The sequence below is a fragment of the Vigna radiata genome, chromosome 2, assembly GCF_000741045.1.
Source record: "Vigna radiata var. radiata cultivar VC1973A chromosome 2, Vradiata_ver6, whole genome shotgun sequence".
Classification (NCBI taxonomy): domain Eukaryota; kingdom Viridiplantae; phylum Streptophyta; class Magnoliopsida; order Fabales; family Fabaceae; genus Vigna; species Vigna radiata.
In genome coordinates, this window is record NC_028352.1 from 24,201,860 (window position 1) to 24,224,047 (window position 22,188).

At 27.9% G+C, this 22,188-nt stretch overlaps 2 protein-coding genes across 2 annotated transcripts; both read right to left on the reverse strand.

The window, feature by feature from the left end:
* Window positions 1–6,655: 6,655 nt before the first annotated feature.
* LOC106755991 (B3 domain-containing protein At2g33720-like) lies at window positions 6,656–7,222 on the reverse strand. The gene has a single exon (XM_014638229.1). The coding sequence runs from the start codon at window positions 7,220–7,222 to the stop codon at window positions 6,656–6,658; it is 567 nt and encodes a 188-aa protein (XP_014493715.1).
* An 11,308-nt stretch (window positions 7,223–18,530) lies between these two features.
* On the reverse strand, window positions 18,531–20,932 carry LOC106755590. Its single transcript, XM_014637771.2, has 4 exons — window positions 20,125–20,932; window positions 19,352–19,422; window positions 18,870–19,248; window positions 18,531–18,778 (listed from the first exon to the last, which is right to left on the reverse strand). The coding sequence occupies exons 1-4, from the start codon at window positions 20,239–20,241 to the stop codon at window positions 18,596–18,598; spliced, it is 750 nt and encodes a 249-aa protein (XP_014493257.1). The 5' UTR covers window positions 20,242–20,932; the 3' UTR covers window positions 18,531–18,595.
* Window positions 20,933–22,188: the final 1,256 nt, after the last annotated feature.

Below are 22,188 nucleotides of genomic sequence, written 5' to 3' on the forward strand. Positions count from 1 at the left end.
ACTTATTTACAAGATACATATTTTATCAATTTCATAATTATTTGAGTTTTATTTAATTATGTTATATTTTTTAGAACCGTCAAAATGGGTCACAACCCGTGAGCCAACCCGGCCCGTCACGAGTTCGGGCCGGATTGGGTTTGAAAAATACAACCCACTTACATGCGGGTCAGATTTCAACCCGGCTCATTTAGACCCGGCTCATGCGGGTTGAACCCGTGGTGAGCCGGGTTGGCCCACCAACCCACATACCTAATTTTATTTTTTTAATTTATTATTTTATTTATGAAACCCTAAAAAATAAAATACTTTCTTCACTCAATGTGTATACCAAAAAAGTAACCTCTGATCTCACAAATCACTCTCACGGTACTTGCTCTCATTTGACGGTGCTCACTTCACTGAAATTCTTCAAGGAGCACGTAAAACACCCTTTCTTTTTTCTCCACATTTTTGTTTTCTCACTTCTCTTTCTTTTTTTTTTCAAAAACCCTATAATGACAAAAATAGGGGTTGGCAAATTTGTTTTTTGTTCTGGGGGATTTGAAGACATGGAATGATTTTTTCATATTGTGACATGCTTGTATCAGATTTTGTTCATTTTATTTAAATAATTTGAGTATATATTATTTGAACAAGCTCTTTTTGATATCTTTGAATTTGGGAAATTATGTTACCGATTAAACCATTAATTTTTTTGTTGATTTGTTGAGTACTAGTTCTCTTTTTTTTTTTTACTAATATTTTTTATTGATTGTCGAAATTGTTCTAATATTAGAAAAATCTTTATTAGTGAATTTGGAGACAACAAGAACAAGGGTCAAGGGTTACAACAAAAACAAAAAATGATGAATATATAAGAAACTTATTTGTATGTTTCTGAAAATTGTTTAAATTTAAATTATAGAAAGTTTGTATTTTTTTTATTTTTAAAAAAATTGTAATTAAATGGGCTAGTGAACCAACCCGTTTACCTACAAACCCGTGGTGGGTTGAACCGGGTTGAAGTTTTTCTGGCTCGCTAATAAATGAGCCGGGTTGGGTTGGCTCACTAAGTGACCAACCCGTGGTGGGCCGGGTCGGGTCGAGCCGGGTTACCCGTTTTGACAGTTCTAATATTTTTATTTAACATTTATATAACTATAATTTCTTTTTTAAATTTAATATTTTAAAAAATATGTATACTATTTTAATATTGAATATTTAATAAATCTTTTATTCTTTTATAAAAAATTATTTAATTAATATTTGAAATATTAAATTAGCAAGTAATATACTTGTTTTCTTAATGATTAAACAAAAATTCCATACTTACTAAATGAGGATAACTCTTCACTTTCTAATTTCCTTGTAAAATGCAAGTTTGAATGAAATTATACAAATAAAAATAAACCATTATAAAAAAAGTTGTCAAAAAGTATCATCAACATATCATCATCCTTGATGAAAAATGACGGATCAACCCACAAATCTACTAACTCGTCATATGACAAAACGGGTTATAGATTTCAACCCGTATTGACTGGCGGACCAATCCAACCCGACCTTTTTTAGATAAAATAGAAGTAGGAAGGACCAAAATGGAATACACTGACCTATTTTATTACTTCTAACTTCTAAACTTGACACAGGTTTCAGCAGGTAAAAACACACATGACACAATATTGTTTATCGCACCAACAAATCTTTAATATCATTCAATTACGATGATTACATTAATTTATTAATAAAGTAAGGAGATATATATAAACAAAATATAATTTGATATAAAAATTAAGGAAGTAAAAATATATAAGAATTTGAAGTAATAAAAGTTTATGGAGAAGTGATTTAATGGGATGTGTATGCATATGTTGTGTTGTAGCGAAAATGTAAGTAACTATGTTGAGAGACAATAGGAATAATTGGGATGCGTGTGCATGTCATTTTCTTTGCAACTTGGTAACCAATCAGGTTTGGGACCATTCAAGGAGTGGTAAAGGACCGTTGTCTTTCTGTAACTTTTTCTATGAAGCACAATCCAAAACTATGAAACTACTGGCTTCAGACTAAGAATCGCTAAAAGAAAATCATTCTTTTTCACGACAATAATTATTTCTTACTAACACTTCTAAATTTTCTTATCAAATCTTCATATATTTCTCATCATAATAAAACAAAATGTAACTTAAATGCTATACATATAATAATTGTCTCCATCTTATTGTTTATAGTCTAACTTATAATGGTTATTCTTTCATCAAAATCATCAAATAAAAAAAAATCTATTCAAACGGAAACATATTATAACTAAAAATAGAATAAAAACACATTATAGATTTGAATGTCTTTTGGAACTTCAAAGACTATATATATATAAATATTGAACAAAAGTATTATTATTTAATATTAAATTCTACTATCCAAATCTGTAAATTTTTTTAGGCTTAATACCTCCCTTGGTCCTCGTATTTGTGTGAAAATCTCAATTCGGTCCTCAAGCACAGTGTCAACGGTGTTAGTGGCTAGTTAACGGAGAAGGCTTTATTGCCTCAAATTTACAAATATTAGGATGCAATTGGGACAAAAAAAAAGTGAGGACCTAATTGAGAATGGAGAACAAATATGAAGACTAAAATATATATTTAACCAAAAATAATTCATATAATTAAATAATACACGTCAGCATGTCCTCTGGCTATCAGGTCAGCTAAACTTAACGCTGTTTGAGATCAGTTAACGATTGGGGTAAAATGTGTGCATTTTTACAAAAATTATGACCCAATTGAGATAGTTCAAAACTTGAGGACCAAACTGAGATTTTCACNCAAATACGAGAACCAAGAAGGGATTAAGCCAACACGTCAGCATACCACGTCAGCTAAACTTAACGCCGTTTGAGATCAATTAACGGTTGGGGTAAGATGTGTGCATTTTTACACAAATTATGACCCAATTGAGACAGTTCAAAACTTGAGGACCAATCTGAGATTATCACACAAATACGAGGACCAAGGGAGGTATTAAGCCATTTTTTTATGAAGTTACAAACTTTTTTTAACAAAAATTACAAACTTTCTAACGCATTTGTTTTATTTTTATTTTTTTAAAAAAAAAAAACCCACCAATGCTACATAACTACCAAGTCTTCCATATCCCAAAGACTCTCCATTTAGATAAGAGAGTTATTTATAAATAATCACTTGAAAGCCAATGCCAAGGTTAGATTATTTTAGATGTAAATTATTGAATTATCGTTTTACAAATTATCTAGAGTATTATTACAAATTAATTATTAAAATATTAATTGATTGGAACGCAAAATTAGAATTCCAAATGAGAGAAGTGTGCTGGTTCTTAAGTGATTATTTATCAAGTTTCACATAGAGTAATATAAACTACATCACTCACATTCTCTTCTTAATCATAAATGTCATTTTATAATTGCTTCTCCATTCATTCATCCAACTATTTTTTATTGATTTCTTCAGATTTTTTTTTTCCAATTTAAGACTCTCTTGATGATGTTGATTTTTCTTAAATTTTCTGAGATTAACCTCGTGGGATTATTTATTTTAAGATTTTCTTGAGGATTTTCGACTTCAACAATTATTAAAATGAGTTGTTAAAGTGGATATTTTTCTTTTGTAAATTTTTCAAAAGTATAATTTTCTATATATATAGATTTTCATGTACCTACCATATTCAGAAATTTTTTTACTCTCATTTTGATACTCTCCTTACTACCTTTTACTCTATTTTTTTTTCTTTAAAAGTATAAAAGTCAACTTTTGATAAAATTATTTTACTTCTATAAAAATTCTCGAATGGTAGTCAAATGTCAAATAATATTTTTTTCTTCTATTAATAAAGAAACAAGGACTACGTGTGGAAACTTAGAAATTTAAACTATTTAGTCAAAGTGATTTACTGTAAATGACTGAACATTTGACAAAACACAATGTATATGTCATGTTTTCTGTCTCTCTCTATATATGAATATGATTTTCTTTTGAAATGTTGAAAAAGAATAATAAAAAAAATTATGGACATTTATGGTATTGTTCACTAATTTATTAAATTTATATACAGGTTTATATTCTTTAATTTGATTTTTACTCAATTAATTTGGAGATTGTTCTTGTCGTATGCTTTTGTTTAATTTATATCAAACATCTCCATTGAAATCAACTCAGAGGGCATTCAAAATTTAATTCCAGTGTTTTCTTCGTTCCGTCATTTAATTTTTATATTCATGTTTATCTTAATCATCAATCATCTTCCATAAAAGCAAAGATAAAGGCAATACTATCAAAATTAAGTTGCTTTATTAATATATTTCTAGTTTTTAATTAAATTATACTAAGTGTATGAAAATATTTGATTGGATTCTTCAATTTCTTTGAATTGAAAACGTAAGTTGCTGGTCAAAATAAAAAGAATTCCCCAAATTTGTTTATTTTTTTATGAATGAATTTTTTGTTTTTTGTTCATACCAAATTTCATTGAAAACACCCCTTATTGCCACAAGAGTTTTGGCTCACAAATTTCTTCTACGGATATCGTTTTTGTGTTTTTTACTGCCTTCTTTTTTGTATTTAAAATTATAGAATCTCAACTAAGTTGACCTCCATAAATCCATAAAGCTGGTCACATATTAAAAGTTCATAAAAAAAGGTTTAATAGGCAATTTTGTTCTCAGTTCCGTTGACAAATCTCAATTTAGTCACTCATTTTAAAAGTGTTTAAAATTAGTCTTCACTTTCAAAATTTTGAGTCAAATAAGTCTCTTTTGTTAAACAGAAACAAACGGTGTTAAGGGTTTGATGATTTGGCATAAGAGATATTATTTTATAGATATATCTATAAAATAATATCTCTTCTCCCAAATCATCAAACTCTTAAGGTTGTTTGTTTCTGTTTGACGGAAGGGACTAATTTGGCTCAAAATTTTGAAAGTAAGGACCCATTTCAATCACTTTTAAAACGAGTGACTAAATTGAGATTTGTCAACGAAACTAGAGATAAAATTGACTATTAAACCTAAAAAAAAATGAATGTGAGTGGACCAACACTATACAAACCTAAATGTTGGTAACCTAGAAGAAAGTTTTGTATAAACCTTTTAAAATATTCAACACCTTGTACATATTTTAAAAAGAGATTAATCCTATAAAACAAGGTCTTAAATAAAGTTATCAACACAAAACAACACATTTATAAGTTCAAATTTTGGAAGAATTGCTTTATAGTGCAAGGGGTCTATTTCTTTAAGAAATAACAAAAATTTTCAACCAAAAGGACATTGTTCATACTAGGTTGTCTTAAACCTCAAAAATATAGAAATTAATATCCTTTTTAGACAATTCATGATTAAATATTTTTTCAATTTACATGGGATATACATGAGATTATGATTACATGAATTCGTGCATGCTAATGATTTGAGTAATGAAAGTGTTTTGGTCATAAGTGGTGGTTTTATATATCGTTTAGAAAATAGCCGCTGCTTGCTTTTCTTCTGCAATATATACCTTGTTAATGACTATTGGGTTATATGATCGAATCGTAAACTAATTGCATCAATAATTTTGTTAAAAAAATGAAAAGCAAATGAGAAAATCATCATAACTAAAACAAGGGTATAGATTTAGGTTAAAATGTGCAGTTTTGAATTGCATAACCATCCCTTCAACTGGGGAAGAAGGGAAAATTTCCCTGCAAAAGGGCTATAGAACTCACTAACTGGGTAAAAAAACATGAACTTTGGGAGGATTCAAGGAAATAAAAGTTAGAAAAACTTAAAGTTATTCCAAAACAGCGTTCCTTTATTCAACAATGGTGTTCTATATATGATTTATGATCAAATCTCAATAATATGCAGACGAAATTTATCGTTCCTGCTGAGTGAACATCTCTTTGTTATCCCTTAACAAATATTTTGCTTTATCCCATATAAGACTAAAATCATCCCTGCTTTAATTAAGTCATATGTTATGTTTCAGAGTTAGGTCTCAAATGTATATTTCATGTATGGATCGTTCGCACTTGAAAAATACATGTTAATAGAACTGTATAAGCTTCAAATGCTAATACACTTATGCTTGAAAATGAGTTTATAACCAAGGATCACACTTGTTATTTTACATCACATGACATCTGAGAAAAAAATTAACACTTTCACTGTATTTAGTCTCAACCTTGCAGCATTTAAAATGATAATTGATTTGATTAAGAAGCATGTTGCAGGCACATCGTATCTCAGATTGTAATACAACAACTTATCAATCGATGAGGATTTGTAATTCAATCACGAGTTTAACGAATATAATATGGTTAATTTTACATCAGTTATATGAATGATGAATGATGAATGCAATGGCCTCAATTTCAGACAGCAAGTAGTGCAATCGGTCTGCAACATGGTACAATCATATATAACAAGAGAAGTAGGAACTGAACACCATCATAAACAACATTCGTTATACATAGATTATGAATTAAGGTTTAAACGACAGAAAGATGTCATGCTAGACCTAGAAAGTGGTCTGGTATTAAAAGGTAAGTTTGAAGTAGAAGCTCTTACAACAACATTATTGTATGTTTACATAAGCATATATAGAGGTTATAGTTGATGAACGATTGATTTGAAAGTAAAATAAAACTAAGACTGAAATTAATTATCTGGAATAGCTCGTTTGAGAACACAGAAATTGAAAATGCAATTATATGGATCCCAATGAAATCCGATCTCATCACCTTTCTTTAGATCTCTTCTCCTGACGAAGTCTTGGTTCCACTTTCCAATAAGAACATAGCTCTTGGATGAAGACCATCGCTTTAGGACGAGTTGGTGCATGGATTTGGTGTCCATGTCCCAAACTCTAACTGGGGTACCTTCTTCAGTTTCAGCAGCTCTTGCATGATCTGCACCCAACATAGGCAAAATTTGTTTCTTGACCAAATCTGCAGCAAACAAGAGTCTACTTAGGATTCCCAAATCACTATCAGTTAGAGTCTTCTTGATCTTCCATGGGTCATCGTAAAGCTTCAATGTTGTTGAAACTCCCTCTTCAATTTGGTTGCTGCAGAATCTTCTCCTGGATGTCCTAAAGTTAGAGGCTTCACAAATGGTCGATTTCCTCTTCCTTTGACACAGCTCCTTTTCATCTCCAGGGTTGCTCATGTTTTCGGAAGAGATGAAAGTTGTCAATTTGATGGGATTTTGTGATCGTAAACTCATAAAGAAAGGTTGAAAGGGTTTTGAATGTTTACACTACCACATCAGTCCCTATAGTATTTCTTAAATGGAACTCAGCCTCATTTCCTCTTCTTCTTAATGGATTTCTCATATTTGTCATAGCCAGTAGAAAGGCATTTCTCATTTTTCTTTTCAAAAGATAAGAATATCCAGTGTCATACACCTTATTATCAACATCCTTTTTATCTTTTACTGGACAAACCAAATACTGAAATTCTTTTTTAGTTTCCATATTCATTACTCTTTTACTTTATTTTAATAATAGGATTTTATTTTTTAAATCAGATCAAATTCCCCCAATTTATCTATACATAATTTTTCAGTATTTGTAAATATATAGTTATTCTGTTAATTGTAAAAAAACTGTAATTAAAAATTGGGATTAGAATTAGGGCTGTTGAGAAGAAAGAGGAAAGAATGAATAGAAACTGTGGACCATGAGATAGAAACAATGGACCGCAATGGAGAAATGAGAACTTCAAATTTGATTTTCTCGCACTTGCAATACAGAATCTAAATACTTTTTCAGTATGGTTCATCCATGTTCACACAAACAATTGAGTAATTCTATACATACAAAAATTCCCAAGACAAAAAGGCAAAATGTTTTATTAATATATGTTCTCAAATATTTATTTCTGAATATGCAGGATTAATTTATCCAAAACGATACTTTTAATAAATTATATACATACATTTGTTATACACGCATAATTTTGAATAAAAGATTAAATATGTTTTTCATTTTAAATTAATTATGTTTCACTCTTAAACTAAAAGATACACCTATTCTCCTTCATTGTTTTATGAACATCATGTAAATTATACTCCTAGCATATAAGTATATAGTTTGTATTTGTTTGCTCTACAATGTTAGAAAGCATGTTATTCTCATTTCTTTTGAACTAATGGACATACCCATGGTTGTTTACAAGTTTTGGTATTCTTGTACCTTTGTTTTTTTTGTCAATGTTCACCATATTTCGACCTCTTGAAAGAAAACTTAGCAGCACATAAACCAGATATTCCAAGTTATATATTGATTGCAAATAGGGCAGAAGATCAAGAACTTACACTGGCTATAAGGATAGTGTCATGATGGAAATAATGAGCCATTGAATCAAAGAGATTCCCAACCCAGAATGTCCATGAAAACCAATTTGTTGAGAAACCAAACAGGAGAAAAACAACTCATTTACATCCTCGTTTACCTTGAGTAAAGAATGTTAGAAATGAGTTTTAGGCCTAACTCAATCCAACAAAATCGGCTTGTAAGGTGAGATCTGCATCCCACTTATATATTATAAATTGGCCTTATCTCTAGTCGATGTGGGACTTCCAACACACCCCCCTCACGCCGAGGTATATACATATCGAGTGTGAGACTAGATATTAATGGGTGGTCCGATAACGGTCCAATAGCGAGTGAAACAATATGCCCAACAATCGCTAGGATAGGCTCTAATCATAGCTCTGATACTATATAGTGATATTGTTTCTATCTAACAAAGTTTAAGCAACTTTCAAGAAGTACATGCCATGAAACCAATATTTTCTGTCTGACTTTCATTTCTACCTCTGTACTATTATTTCTCCAACAACTCCACTCCCAAAACAGTTTATGAACCTTAACTTCAAGATTGAAACATGCAGCCCTATGTTGTTTCGTAGGAAGTATAAAACCCAGGCGTGATATCACTGGATTCAAACGATGGCAGTTTGATAGGAAGTTTCACATCCACAGAGAGAATGTAGTTGATTGACAGACAAGTAGCATTCTGGAACTGATAACCTAGAATTGATTTGTCGCAGGTGACATAGATTATAACAAGTTTAAAATATTTTGCCTGCTATTAAATTTCTAAGAACTGATCAAATGAATATATAATTAACATAGTAAGAGAAAATAGATTCTTTTGCTGACCATATATGTAAACTAAACACTCAGTTGCTGACACGAGTAATATGAACTCCGGTTTATTACCCGACATATGAGACAGCTATTGATGAAGGTGAATATAATTAAAGACAGCAATATATATATATAGTACATGTGATGTTAGGTCTGTAATACCTAGGTTAATGCAAGTGGTATTAAAATAAAGAAAAAACATTCCATTTGTTTGGGTGAAGCAGGTGAAAAGGTTTATTAAGTTAGAGTTGAATAGTTGTATGGAGCAGTGCCCTAAGAGAGAAATGAATTAACGTAGAAAGCGAGCATTGAGGTTTGATTAACGTTAAAAAAGTGTAGCATTGTGAGATATAGTCGAAAAAGATGAAATATGTTTGGGGCTGAAGAAGAGGTGAGAGAAATTAAAGGACGACCATCTATAGCATATATTTTGATTTGATATTGGTAGATATATTTAGAAAAGGTACAGAAAGAGAGAAAGTTGTTAAAAAGAAAAGGTGGAGAAGGTATGAAGGATCGCGTGGTTACAGTTTGTTTGGGAGGTGTTGCTTTCGAATATTTGAAGAAGAAAGGGAATTTATGCATACACATTGCAATCTTTATCTCAACCACGTCTCGTTGCTTGTTATCTAAATCTATAGTGCTGCCATGAGTGGACGATGGAGTTCATGTAGCCTTTCCTACGTCTCAGCTCAACCATATTTCATTCAAAAATACTACTATTACATACTTTTACATTCATTTCACACAAAATATAAAGATAAAATGATCATAAAAATATAAGTTTTTATATTTTTTTTAAAAAAAGAGAATAAAAACATAATATGCTAAAATACAGATTTTTTTTTATAATATTTTGGTACGTGTATAATTTCTTTATTGAATTTAGAATATGTTATTATAATAATAAATAAATAATAAAACGATATGTATGTTATATTAAAATGATGTAAAAAAATCTATATTAAAATATATGTTTTCTAAAAATAATGGTACAAACAGATACTTAAGACATTAAGTAGGTTGTATCGTGAAATGAAAAAGAGTAAGAGAGAAACAAATTATTATAAGAGATGTATATCTTCAAAAATTTTAAAATGGGGAGATTCTTCTGAAATTTTAGTTCTTTCTGAATTCTTTTTTGTAAACTGATTTTTATAATTTAAAATATATTAAAAATTTGAAAGATAAAAGCATAGAAAACACCTGACTAAAATTACATCTCTGTTTAATAAATTTCCTTCATTTTAATCAAAAGACTTAGTTGGGTTTATTCTTATATATGTCTTAATTCGTTTTATAAGATAAATAAGTAACTTTTAAATGTTTTTTCTTTTCAACATACTAAGGATGTATTTACAAAAAAAAAAAATCTTCATAAGTCTATATTTATAAGAAATAAAAATTATTCATTCATCACCTTTATCACCTCCTAAAGTTTGGCATATCGTTCTAGGTTTATTCTATTTATGTGTGTGAATATTATTGGTTAACATTTCTTTTATTTTCAAAAGATAAAAATATTCTTTAAAATCTTTTATTAATTTTCAAAATTTTGTTTCATTTTGAGAAATTATATTGGCTGACATTAAACTTTAGAGGCAAAGATAATGTCAGTTTCAATTTTTTTATCACGTGTTTCTTCTTTTTTGTTACCTATATATTCCCAATATTAAATTTTGGAAGGTGAAATATGAATTTTAATTTCCCGAAAATGTAACATGTGTCCCTATATTATTTTGTTTGTGAGACGATTGGTTAAAATATTTTTTAGAAAAAATTAAAAGAAAAAAAATAAAGTACTTTTATTGTTGTATAAAATTAGAAAATTTGAGAAAGGGTAAGAAATTATATTTGTTATCTCATTAAATTTTTATTTATACAGTAATAAAACTGAATTTTATCCTTTTCATTTCCTTTTTAACTATGTTTTGCAGTTACATAATTGATTAAGATATTATTTTAAAAATTTGGAAAAGAATGTTTCATAATTTTGAAATGTATCATACAAGTTCTAGAAGTTTTCGTTTCCACATATCACACTACTGTTTTATTTCATTTAATACTCACGATTATACTTTTATAAATTTTAAAACATTCTTATTGACTTAAATGAAAAAAAAAAAATCTTTTGCAAGTAAATATTCTCTTTCTTTCTGACAAAGAGAAATTCGATTCTAATAATTAGAAAGATCGAAGCCACCACTTGGATCTTATTATCTATTTAAACATCCACGTTTTCTATTCCAGATATTTTAAAAAAAAAATACTAAGAATTATTATCCATGATTATGTTGTTGAATAGTGTACCAAAATTATTTTTTTTAGTCTTTTGACAATATTAATATACTTTTTTATTTATATTTATTTTGATGTCACATATGAAGAATTATTTTATTCTTTTATCAATTTCATTTATTTTGACTTCGTGTAAGAATGAAAATGTATTTTAACTTAATTTAATTTTTTGTCCATATTTATTTTGCTCTCACATGTCCTTCAAGAATTATTTTACTCTTTTATTTATTTTTTTTTATTTTTAAATTGATTTGTCATAAAAATAAAAATATATTTCAACCTTTTCATTTAATATCTAATAAATTATTATTTCAGTTCTTAAATAGTGTTATTAGTTTTTGAAATTTAAAATCTTTGTAACAATATCTAAATCATCAATTATGTCTAAAATTTGAATTATTTTGTTAATCAATTTAATATATGATATACAACCTTAAAATTAATTTTAAAAATTAGTTGGTTTTTAAAATAACTAAATAATTATTTCTTTTAATGTCAGTCCTTAGACACAATTTAACCATCATCAGCAAATTTTTCTAACATATTTTTGATATATTTATCATTACAAAACAACTTATATTTAAAGAATTAATTCTTTTTATACTATTTTTTTTTTGTAGATTTATACATTTATGATTTCAAATTATATGGTCACTTAATATAATTAAATTATAAATTTACCTTTTGTTACCCAAGTTTATGTTGTTGACAAATATTTAATTTTTTTTTAATTATTTGACATTGTTAATTTACTTTATTTTATTTAAATTTATTTATATTTTTCATAAAAATAGAAATATATTTCAACTTATTTTGTTTTATTTTCCAACTGATTTACTATAAAAAAAAAATATTTCAGCTTAATTTGTTTTCCATATTTTTATTTTATTACCACATGTCCTTAAAGAGCTACTTGTTTTATCTTTTTGTTTTAATTTTACTGTCGAAAAAAAAAATCAATTCTATCATTTAATATGTAATAAATTATTCTTTTAGTTATTAAACAGTACTATTACAGTTTCAAAAATTTAAAATCTTCTTATCAATCTTTAAAACGTTAATAATGTCTAAAATTGGAATTCTTTCTGTGAATCAATTTAAAATATATAATGTTCATTCTTAAAAAAAAAATTAAAAATTAGTTGATTATTAAAATAAATAAATAATACTTAATTTTTTTGTAACCATATTCTAACCATCATCAAAAGTTTTTTTAAAGTATTTTTAATATATTTATTTGATTAAAAACATTAGAAAAGAATAACTTATATATTTAAAGTATTAAGTCTTCTTTTCTATATTATTTTTTTTTTCATTTTAAATTCTATCTTTTTATGATTTCTAGTTACTTATACATTTAAAAAAAATGAATTAAATAAACTATATTTTACTTTTATTTTTTAAAATAATATTATTTAAAAAATATATATTTATTTATAAATTATAATACAAATTGTTTACTATGTTGTATGAATAAATTATTATGTAATTATTTTTTCTAAAAAATTGACAGTAAAAAAATAAATCGATCCTTTTTATATTAAATTATAAATATACTTCTTAATAATATAAGTTTTCTTTTATATGTTTTGAATTCATTGTTTCCTGAGCCAGCTTAGACCTGTGGACCAAAGAAATAGTCAAGAGTGTTAGTGTTACACCAATCGACCATTCAGTGTGAGTAGTCGGGTCAAATAATTATTAATGGCTATTTAATAAATTTAATTACTGTATCAAAGACAAATGTATGACACTTATTGGTGATTAGCAGATTATATTGCACAAAGACATACCATATTTTTGAATAATTAATGGGCTGAACAATGGAGAGACCTATTAATACAGGGTTACATGTCCAGGTATGATATCTTATCCCCAATTACTATCAGAACACACAAAAAGCAATATCGCTGACTTAGCATCGGAGTGAGACCTATTAATATAGGGTTAAATGTCCATGTATGATATCTTATTCCTAATTACTATTAGAACACACAAAAAGCAATATCGCTGACTTGAGCGTCGGAGTGCCTTTTGCAGGTACTCTCCCCCTCGGCTTGAATGGGAAGAATTTGGAGTAGGAAGATCAGAAATCAAAAAATAAAGAAAACAACAATGGAAGAAAGGTGTGTTTCTCGGCCCTACACAATTCCACCTGAACACATTGTTTTAGTATTTTCAACTCTAAAATGTAAAGTTTAAGATTTTAGTAAAACCGAAACAAAAAGTAAAAGCTAACAAACTAATTATTTTAAAATATACCACTAATGTATTTATATTGTCATTACATAAGTCTAGAAATATATATTAAACATACATTGATTAGACGAATCTAATAATACATGCAAGACAAATATGACAAAAAGCATGGGATGAGTATAATAATACATATTAGATGAATTTGTTCATAAACTGATTAGATGAATATGGCAAAAAGTTTTAGATGAGTCTGATAATACACATTAAACAAGTTTGTACATACATTAATTAGATTAGTATTTGAGTCATTCTACACATTGATTAGACGAGTCTTGTAACACACATTAGACAAGTTTGTTAATACATTAATTAAACAAGTTTAGCAATATTATTAAACGAGTTTGTTCATACACATAGACTGGTCTATTATTACACAATAGAGGATTTTATTCATTCATTCATTAAGCAAGTCTTACAATACACATTAAATGAGTTTGTTCATACACTGTTTAGACGAGACTAACTATATACATTAGATGAATGTGTCTATATATTGATTATATGACTCTAGCAACAAATACTAGATAAGTCTATCTATGCACTAATTAGACGAGTCTAGCAATATACATTAGATAAGTTTATTCTTACACAGATGAAACAAGTATATTAATATACATTACACGAGTTTGTACATTCACTAATTAGGTGAGTCTTACAATGAACACTAGACGAGTTTGAATATACATTGATTAAACGAGTACAACAATACACATTAGACGAGTCATTCATATATTGATTAAACAAGTATAAAAATATACATTAGACAAGTTTTTCCATACAAAAATTAAATGAGTCTATTAATAGTGCTATCAAAATGGGTTGTAACCCGCGGGCCAACCCGACTCACCACGGGTTTGAGCCGGGTTGGGTTTGAAAAAAATGTAATTCTTTTCATACGGGCTAGTATTCAACTCGACTCACTTAGAACTCGGCTCACTAGGTTGAACCCATGGTGAGCCAACCGGCTCACCAATCCACCTAATTTAATTTAATTATTTATTAGTTTGTGTTTCAATATTATTAGTTAGCATTTTTTTATTATATTGTACATGGTGATAAAGAAGATGTTTCAAAAGAGAAAAATATTATAGATTTATCTATTCAAGACTCTAATATTATAAATGGACTAAGTAATACAAAAATTATCAATATTAAAAATTTATTTATTCGTCTTTTATACATGTTTTTTTGCTTACGCTTGGAATGTATGATATATTTTTTTTTCTTTTGAATTGCCTTTGAAATTTAACATTATTTTAGTGTGACGTTTATTTATATTTGAATTAAAAAAATTGTAATTGTTTTTTATTTTAAAAAAATTATAATTAAATGAGTCAGTGAGCCAACCTGTTTAACCCACCAACCCATGGTAGATCGGGTTGAGTTCGAATTTTATCAGTTCACTAATAAGTGAGTCAGGTTGGATTGGCTCACTAAGTGACCAACCCGTGATAAGTCGGACCGGGTCGAGTCGGGTTATCCATTTTAACAATTCTATCTATTAAGATACATTATATAAGTTTGTTCAATTACTGATTAAATGAATATTACAATAAACATTACCTAAGTCTGTTCATACACTGATTAGACAAGTACAGTAAAAAATGAATTTGTCCATGCATTGATTAAACAAGTATAGCAAAAAAACAGTAGAAGAATCTCTATACATTGATTAAATGAGTTTAAGAATACACATTCAAGTTTAAAAATAAATATTATGAGTTTGTCCATACACTTATTAGAAAAGTCTTACAACACAGTTTGTCCATATAGTAATTAGACAAGTCTAATAATATGCATTAGATAAGTTTGTTTATACATATATTAGATGGGTTTATTATTAACATACATTAGACGACTCTATCCATTATCTCATTAGACGAGTCTTACAATACATATTAAAGAAACTTGTCTATACTCGGATTAGATAAGTTTAGCAATACACATTAAGCAAGTGTGTTCATATACTGATTAGATAAGTTTAGAAACATTAGATGAATTTGTTGATGAAATGATTAGATGACACTAATAATACATTAATACACATTATACCAATGTATTCATACATTTATTTGTATTTTTATTGATTCAATTATACATATTTTTATGTAGTTTATCCTTTTTATTTTTAGATAGTTTACTATATATTTTTGCACTTACTCTATTTTTTGTACTTTCTTTTATAAACTCTACTTTTTTATACATATTAACTTTCTAAGTTTATAAATATTTTTTACTTTGAATCAATTCAAAACTTAATTATAAATTTAAAAATATTTATTATTTTGTTTTTCAACTTTTAAATCTCTTTTAATATAATATATATTTACTAACATTAAAAAAACACAAACAAATGTCTACCCATGCATATATAGGCACAATTTTAAAATTAGTTTTTTATAAAATTTGAAACTTAAACTATTGCAACGTTGCCTTTTACAATAAACGTAGATACAAATGGCGAAAAGAAACAAGATATTTTTCATTGTGACAATTTTTTACAAGGTTTAAAATGAGTATGACATAAAAAAAAAATTATTGACTTCTTTACATAGGATAAAAAAATAACATTTTACCCTCATATGTTGTCTTCATAACTAAAGTAAAGTATGCTGTTTTATTAATAGAAGGCAATTAAATTTGTTAAAAAAACAACAACAAAAAAACATTTGTACCTAAATTGTCAATAAAAAATTTCGTTTTAACCTAAACAAGGTAATATTGCAAACAGTCATAAAAGAAACCTTAGGTAAGTAAGGAGAATAAAACTAAACCTACCTACAATTTAAGCATGCAAACATTAATTCTCTTTATTTCTACCAATTTTTTCGACATAGTATAAACCTTCAAAAACAGAATTTAACAAAATAAAAATTACCAAACTTGATAATTAATAAATAAGTTTTTTGAATTTTTCTTTCCCACGCAAAATATAATTCAAGATCAATTTCATCTCCAAATAATTGAATTTCATCCATCCTGTTAAAAAAGGTAAAAAATATATATCTATAGAAATAAACTCTCAACAAAATTAAGAAAACAAAAATATAGTGGTAGCAAACGATGATCGTTTAAATGAATTCGACAAACATATATATTAACACTTAAGTCCTAATTTTATAATCTCAAATTTTAATCTTAAATAACCAAGATTTAATAGTTTATCTAAGAAAACAATGTTTCACGAAACACTAGTACAGAATTACTTTTTCATGTCACATCTTATGTCGGACTTAGAAAAAGAAAAAAAAAAAGTGTTTTGACATTTTTATAAATAAAATGAATCTTGTTGTCGAACTGTTTATAATACAACATAAAATTTTTTAAATTATTACTCAAAACTATTGAAATTAAATTATTTTTTTTGGAATCTCAATCATATGAATGTTTTTCATTAAATTTGATTAATGAAATCAATTATTTTAAGGAGTGAATAATATTACATGATAATTAAAATTATAAATTAAAATTAGGAATAGTAAAAAGGGTTAAATATTATTTTGGTCCCTTAACTTTTAGTCAAAATTGGGTTTTAGTCCCTCTTTGAAACTTTGGACAAATTTAGTCCCTTGTCTTTAAAATTACATGAATTTAGTCCTTTTAACCAAAATGTGTTAATTTTATTTAAGGTTTCAAATGCATTTCTCAATTAACATGGAAGAAAAAATGTGTTAAACAATGTAAACAACTCAAATGCTATAATAAAATACATTTAAAATATTAAATAAACTTAGCAAAATTTGATTAAAAGGACTAGTCACTAAATCCACATATTTTTAAAGTTGAGAGGCTAAATTGAACCAAAGTTTTGAAGATGGACTAATTCCAATTTTCACTAAAAATTAAGAAACTAAAAACATATTTAACCCTAAGAAAAATTATGAACATAACTAATTATTTTTGTCTCTACAACCTATAAGTGACTTCACCTTTTAGTCTACTTTGTTTAAATGATAGGAATTAAATTGTAGGAAAATTATAATACATTAAGTGAACTTTAATTTCTGTTGAAATTTAATACAAATAGTTAAGGATTAATCATTTGTATTGAATATCAAATTGTTTCATTAGATAATTTAAAAAGTTTACTTTTTATAATTTGTTAATATTTACTCATCATAAGTTTAGACTTAAATTGGTGAACTTACAATTGAAACTGGTTTGTTTTTCAAATATATACTTAATTGCAACGCTTTGTTACCACTTTCGTTTTTTTTTAATTTTGAGACAAATGTAAAATCTTATTACCAATAAAATAATGACACAAAATCTATTATAAAAAAATTATTAAAAAAAAATTGTTAACATACCGTTGCAACAATAATATATGCACAACTTTAGCTACTAAAAGTGACTAGTGAAGAAAATGTAACACGTTTGCTGGACAGAACAAAACACGATCCTAGGTCACCCTAAACTCCAAATACAAGTGTAAAAGTATAGAACACAACATGTTAGGACAAAACTGAACAGATGAAAAGAAGTAGCGAACAACGTTGATGTCGCACTGAACCCAAACAATATCATCCATTTTCAATTCCTAATAAGGCTAAAACTAATATAACCCAAACAACGAAACAACATTTTCCTTATCTTCTAGTCTTCTTTTTCATTCTTCTAAATGATAATGAACAGGATTAAGGAATTAGACAGCTTTACTGATATGATTTAGCAGTGCAGATGACAAATTGAACTCACTAAAAATAATGGTTTCTGGTGATAAATTCCCCCTTTCATCTCATCTTATATATTAAACATAATGATATGCTCTATCTTCACAAAAAAGGAAAATAAAAATAAAATGGGTTAGCACATGCAAAATAAAAAAACAAATTCTATATATTATCAAGGCCAACTACACTGGTTAAATTGACCTACTCAATTGGTTAAATTCCAACCCTCAACACCACCTGATCTTGCCAAGAGATCTTCCTCTTCACTGCACTGTTTGAACCATTTCCAACATTTCTACAAACTGACAACTTCATGTCATTGTGCTGTTCTTCGATGATTCTCTTTTGTTCTTCAACCCTCATGGCCTCAATACCCAGGAATTCCTCCTCTTCTCTCTGCTCATGATAGGACCAAAACATAAGCTTACTGGAATGAAATATAAACAAAGACTACTTATCATTAAAACATAACATGTAAATTATTTACCGAAATCTGGTTCAAGTCAAAAAATTTACTGATGCTCTTCTTTGAGGCTTCTTTCCCACTGTGACTTCCATCTTCGTGATTTAAGTCAGCCACTGGAGCAGAATTAAGAAAAGAAAGCTCCTTTTTACTAAGACTCAAAGCGTTCTGGTTTAAATCAAACATAGGAACTGTTTTTTGCACTGCGCTCCCAACTCTATTGGAAATCCTTCCTTTAGAATTCAAATGAGAGGTTGTGGCAGGGTTCAAAGTAGATTCCTTTCTATTATATTTCTTGCCCTTTCGGATAAGGGTAGCATGGACTTTAAGCTTTTGCTGGTGTGAAATGTCTTGCTTTGGAGAAGGATTTTGCATCAAATATCTGTAACGTTGCCTCAAAAATCTACAATTACAAGACAGATAATTAAGCATAAACTCCTATGGATGAACATAAAATGATTCCACTATGAGAAACTACTCAAATGAAAGGCATGGTGATATTTTACCGAAGTTCTGCTGACAGTATCGAAATTTTCTGCTTCGCAGTCTGCAGTTTCATTCTCGTGGCATTTGTTTCCTGAACATGTTAAAAAGGTATCAGTACAGATTTTTCAAGTGATGATAAATAGTTTGCCAAATTTGAGAAAAAAAGTTAAAAACAAACACAGAATAGATTCTTCATAGAAGCTAAGTTCATCCGTAAAGATTGTATGAAGATCAGAAGCCACCCAAATGATTATATGAAACATAAAAATAAAACCAAGTAGCTCAGCAGGAAAAGACTTCCTTTATGTGAATCACAGATACTCGAAATGAAAAAGAGAGAAAAGAAAACCAGAACAAATCACACACTGCAATGTACGTGATAACTGTTTTACGCTTATTGAATCATTCAAAGGAAATAGCTTTGGTTTCATAATGAGAGGAACAAGTATGAAAGACTGATAACAACGAGTAAGCTATTGAATAGGGACATAGATTTCACCGTAATGCATGATTGTATGGGAAATTGAGAACAAAGAGAATAAAAAACACTCTCATGTTCAAGCAAAAACTACAGTCTCGTATACAAAGGACAACAATTCACGTGATCGAACATAAAAATAGACTTTTTATTTTTTTCAAAAAATCAACAAACAACACAAGATGTTCTATCGTCTTCCTAAAATAATAAACGAGCACAAAGCCAAACGATCATCGAAAGCCAGAAAGGTATGACAGGAAAGAGTAGATCTATCACAAAATTTCCAAACTTTTAGAAAATTGAGAAAAGGGTTACCTCCTGCAGGTCTTCATAGTCGTGCAAAAGACTCTGATGCCTGAAACTAGCCGTCTGATCCTCACACACACCAGAAGGTGTATACTCCACAGACACAACCCCTTTCATCTTCTTCATCAGATCAGAAAACAACAGAGCAAAGCACAAACAAAGAACCAACAACAACAAAAAGTAAAGGTAACAAACAGATTAATGACAAGATGAAAGTCCGGTAGGTGGTAGGACAAGTCAGAAAGAGAGAGAGATAGGGGAAAAGAAGCACGCAACGATAAAGATAACTACAAGGGAGAGGGAGAGAGAGAAGGTTGTTCTGGCTTTTTCCTGTTTTCTCTGTGGTACTCTGACCAGGACAAATAAAACCCAAAACCAAGTCCACATAACTCGGTGAAAAAAAATTGTTGTTTTGAGAGAAAGTGATGAAGATGCGATTGTTTGGGAGTTTTGCAGAAGGGCAAAAAGGGGAAGACATTTTTATGACAGAGAAAGAGAAGGGGTTTGTGTTGCGTTGTATGGTTGGGTATGGTTGGGAGAAGGTTTGAAGCCATCAATTTAGCTAATTTCCTTTCTTTTGTGTTTCCCATCATTTCAGTTTTTGTGGTGATGAGAGAGAAAGAGGGATTGATGTGAGTGTGGATGTTTCCATGTTTCTTCACTGATTCATCATTGTAGAGAGAGAAAATGCAAAGGGGTGAGTGAGAGAGACAGAAAGAGAGTGTGGAAAGGGGACAAACCAAATGATGTTCTTTTTTCTCTGCTACCTTGTACTGTTAATTCACGTTCCCACCTTAATTTTAGGTCTACGCACATATTAGGGTTTTTTGTTTGGGAAAAATATTCTAAACCGGGGCATTTATAGTTGGAAAACTGGCGGGAAGGATTTTTGCTTCATTTTCATTGCTTTTTTCTTTTTTTAAAAAAAAAAGAAAAAATTTATAGCTGGTATGGTATTTATTTGGTTTTTAAATAATGAATTTAATTGAAAATAATTAAATGCAAACAATTCAATATTAATTGGGTTGTACAAAATTAGTTTTTTTTTTTTAAATTATAATTAATTTTGTCATAAATTTTTTTTGTTGAAATTTTAAAATTATTATTATAGTTATAAAATAAATTACATAGCTGGGATTTTTTAATATTAAATTTATATTTAAAACGAAACTAGATTTATATGAATAAACATGAATTGAATAAAAATGTGTTTAACGAATGAAATTATATTATATATTTATTGAAGTATTATTGATTGATACAATAATATTAAAATAATTTGAATATATAAACATATACCGTAAAATATTTATCTAACAATAATAATTTATTTTTCTTGTGAGATAAAATAGTTTAAAAATATAGGAAATAGTATTTCATGATAGAACATTTAAATGTAGAGATTTTAAATAATGAATTAAATTATAAATAACATGAATAATATATAAAACAATCGAATATATGAAACTAATTAATAACATTTAAAATATATATGGATTAAAATAGATTTTTATTGTAATGCAAAATAAAACTACAAAATACTTAAATACTTTTTTTTGTTAAGGTAGATATCATAAATGTAGATTGTAGATTCAAAATAAAATTTAAGAAATATATTAAATAAAAATATTTAACTATTTGTGTCAAAAGTCACTCGCGTAGGGAAAGATAACATTTTTAAATCATAAAGTTATTTAGTTTCGGCTTTGTTCATGATCCAGTTCAAATCTCTGCTTCAGTCATATATATAATTAAAGTTTAATATAGCTTTTAATTTAAATATTTCTTTTAAATGTATTTGGCTTCAATTATAAGCTGAACCGAAATTGAATATCTCTTTCTGATTCGGTTTTAGCTGTAATCAAAGTGAGCATTTGTTTTAAATTTTTTTTTTTACTTTTATTTTATTTTATATATTAAATCTACAAAAAGAAATCTAGTACAAAAGCATAACAGAAACGTGATAGCTTATATATTCATCACACCTAGAATAAGCCACAATCTAAATACAAGTAAATATACTAAATGTTATTTTTACATTTGTTCTAAATCCTTTTAAAATATGACATTCTT

Coding starts and splice junctions, on each gene's coding strand:
- LOC106755991 (XM_014638229.1), bottom strand. CDS start 7,222: ATGAGTTTACGATCACAAAATCCCATCAAATTGACAACTTTCATCTCT.
- LOC106755590 (XM_014637771.2), bottom strand. CDS start 20,241: ATGAAGAAGATGAAAGGGGTTGTGTCTGTGGAGTATACACCTTCTGGT. Junction 19,423..20,124: donor ACTATGAAGACCTGCAGGAG/GTAACCCTTTTC, acceptor TAACATGTTCAG/GAAACAAATGCCACGAGAAT. Junction 18,779..18,869: donor TTGACTTGAACCAGATTTCG/GTAAATAATTTA, acceptor TATCATGAGCAG/AGAGAAGAGGAGGAATTCCT.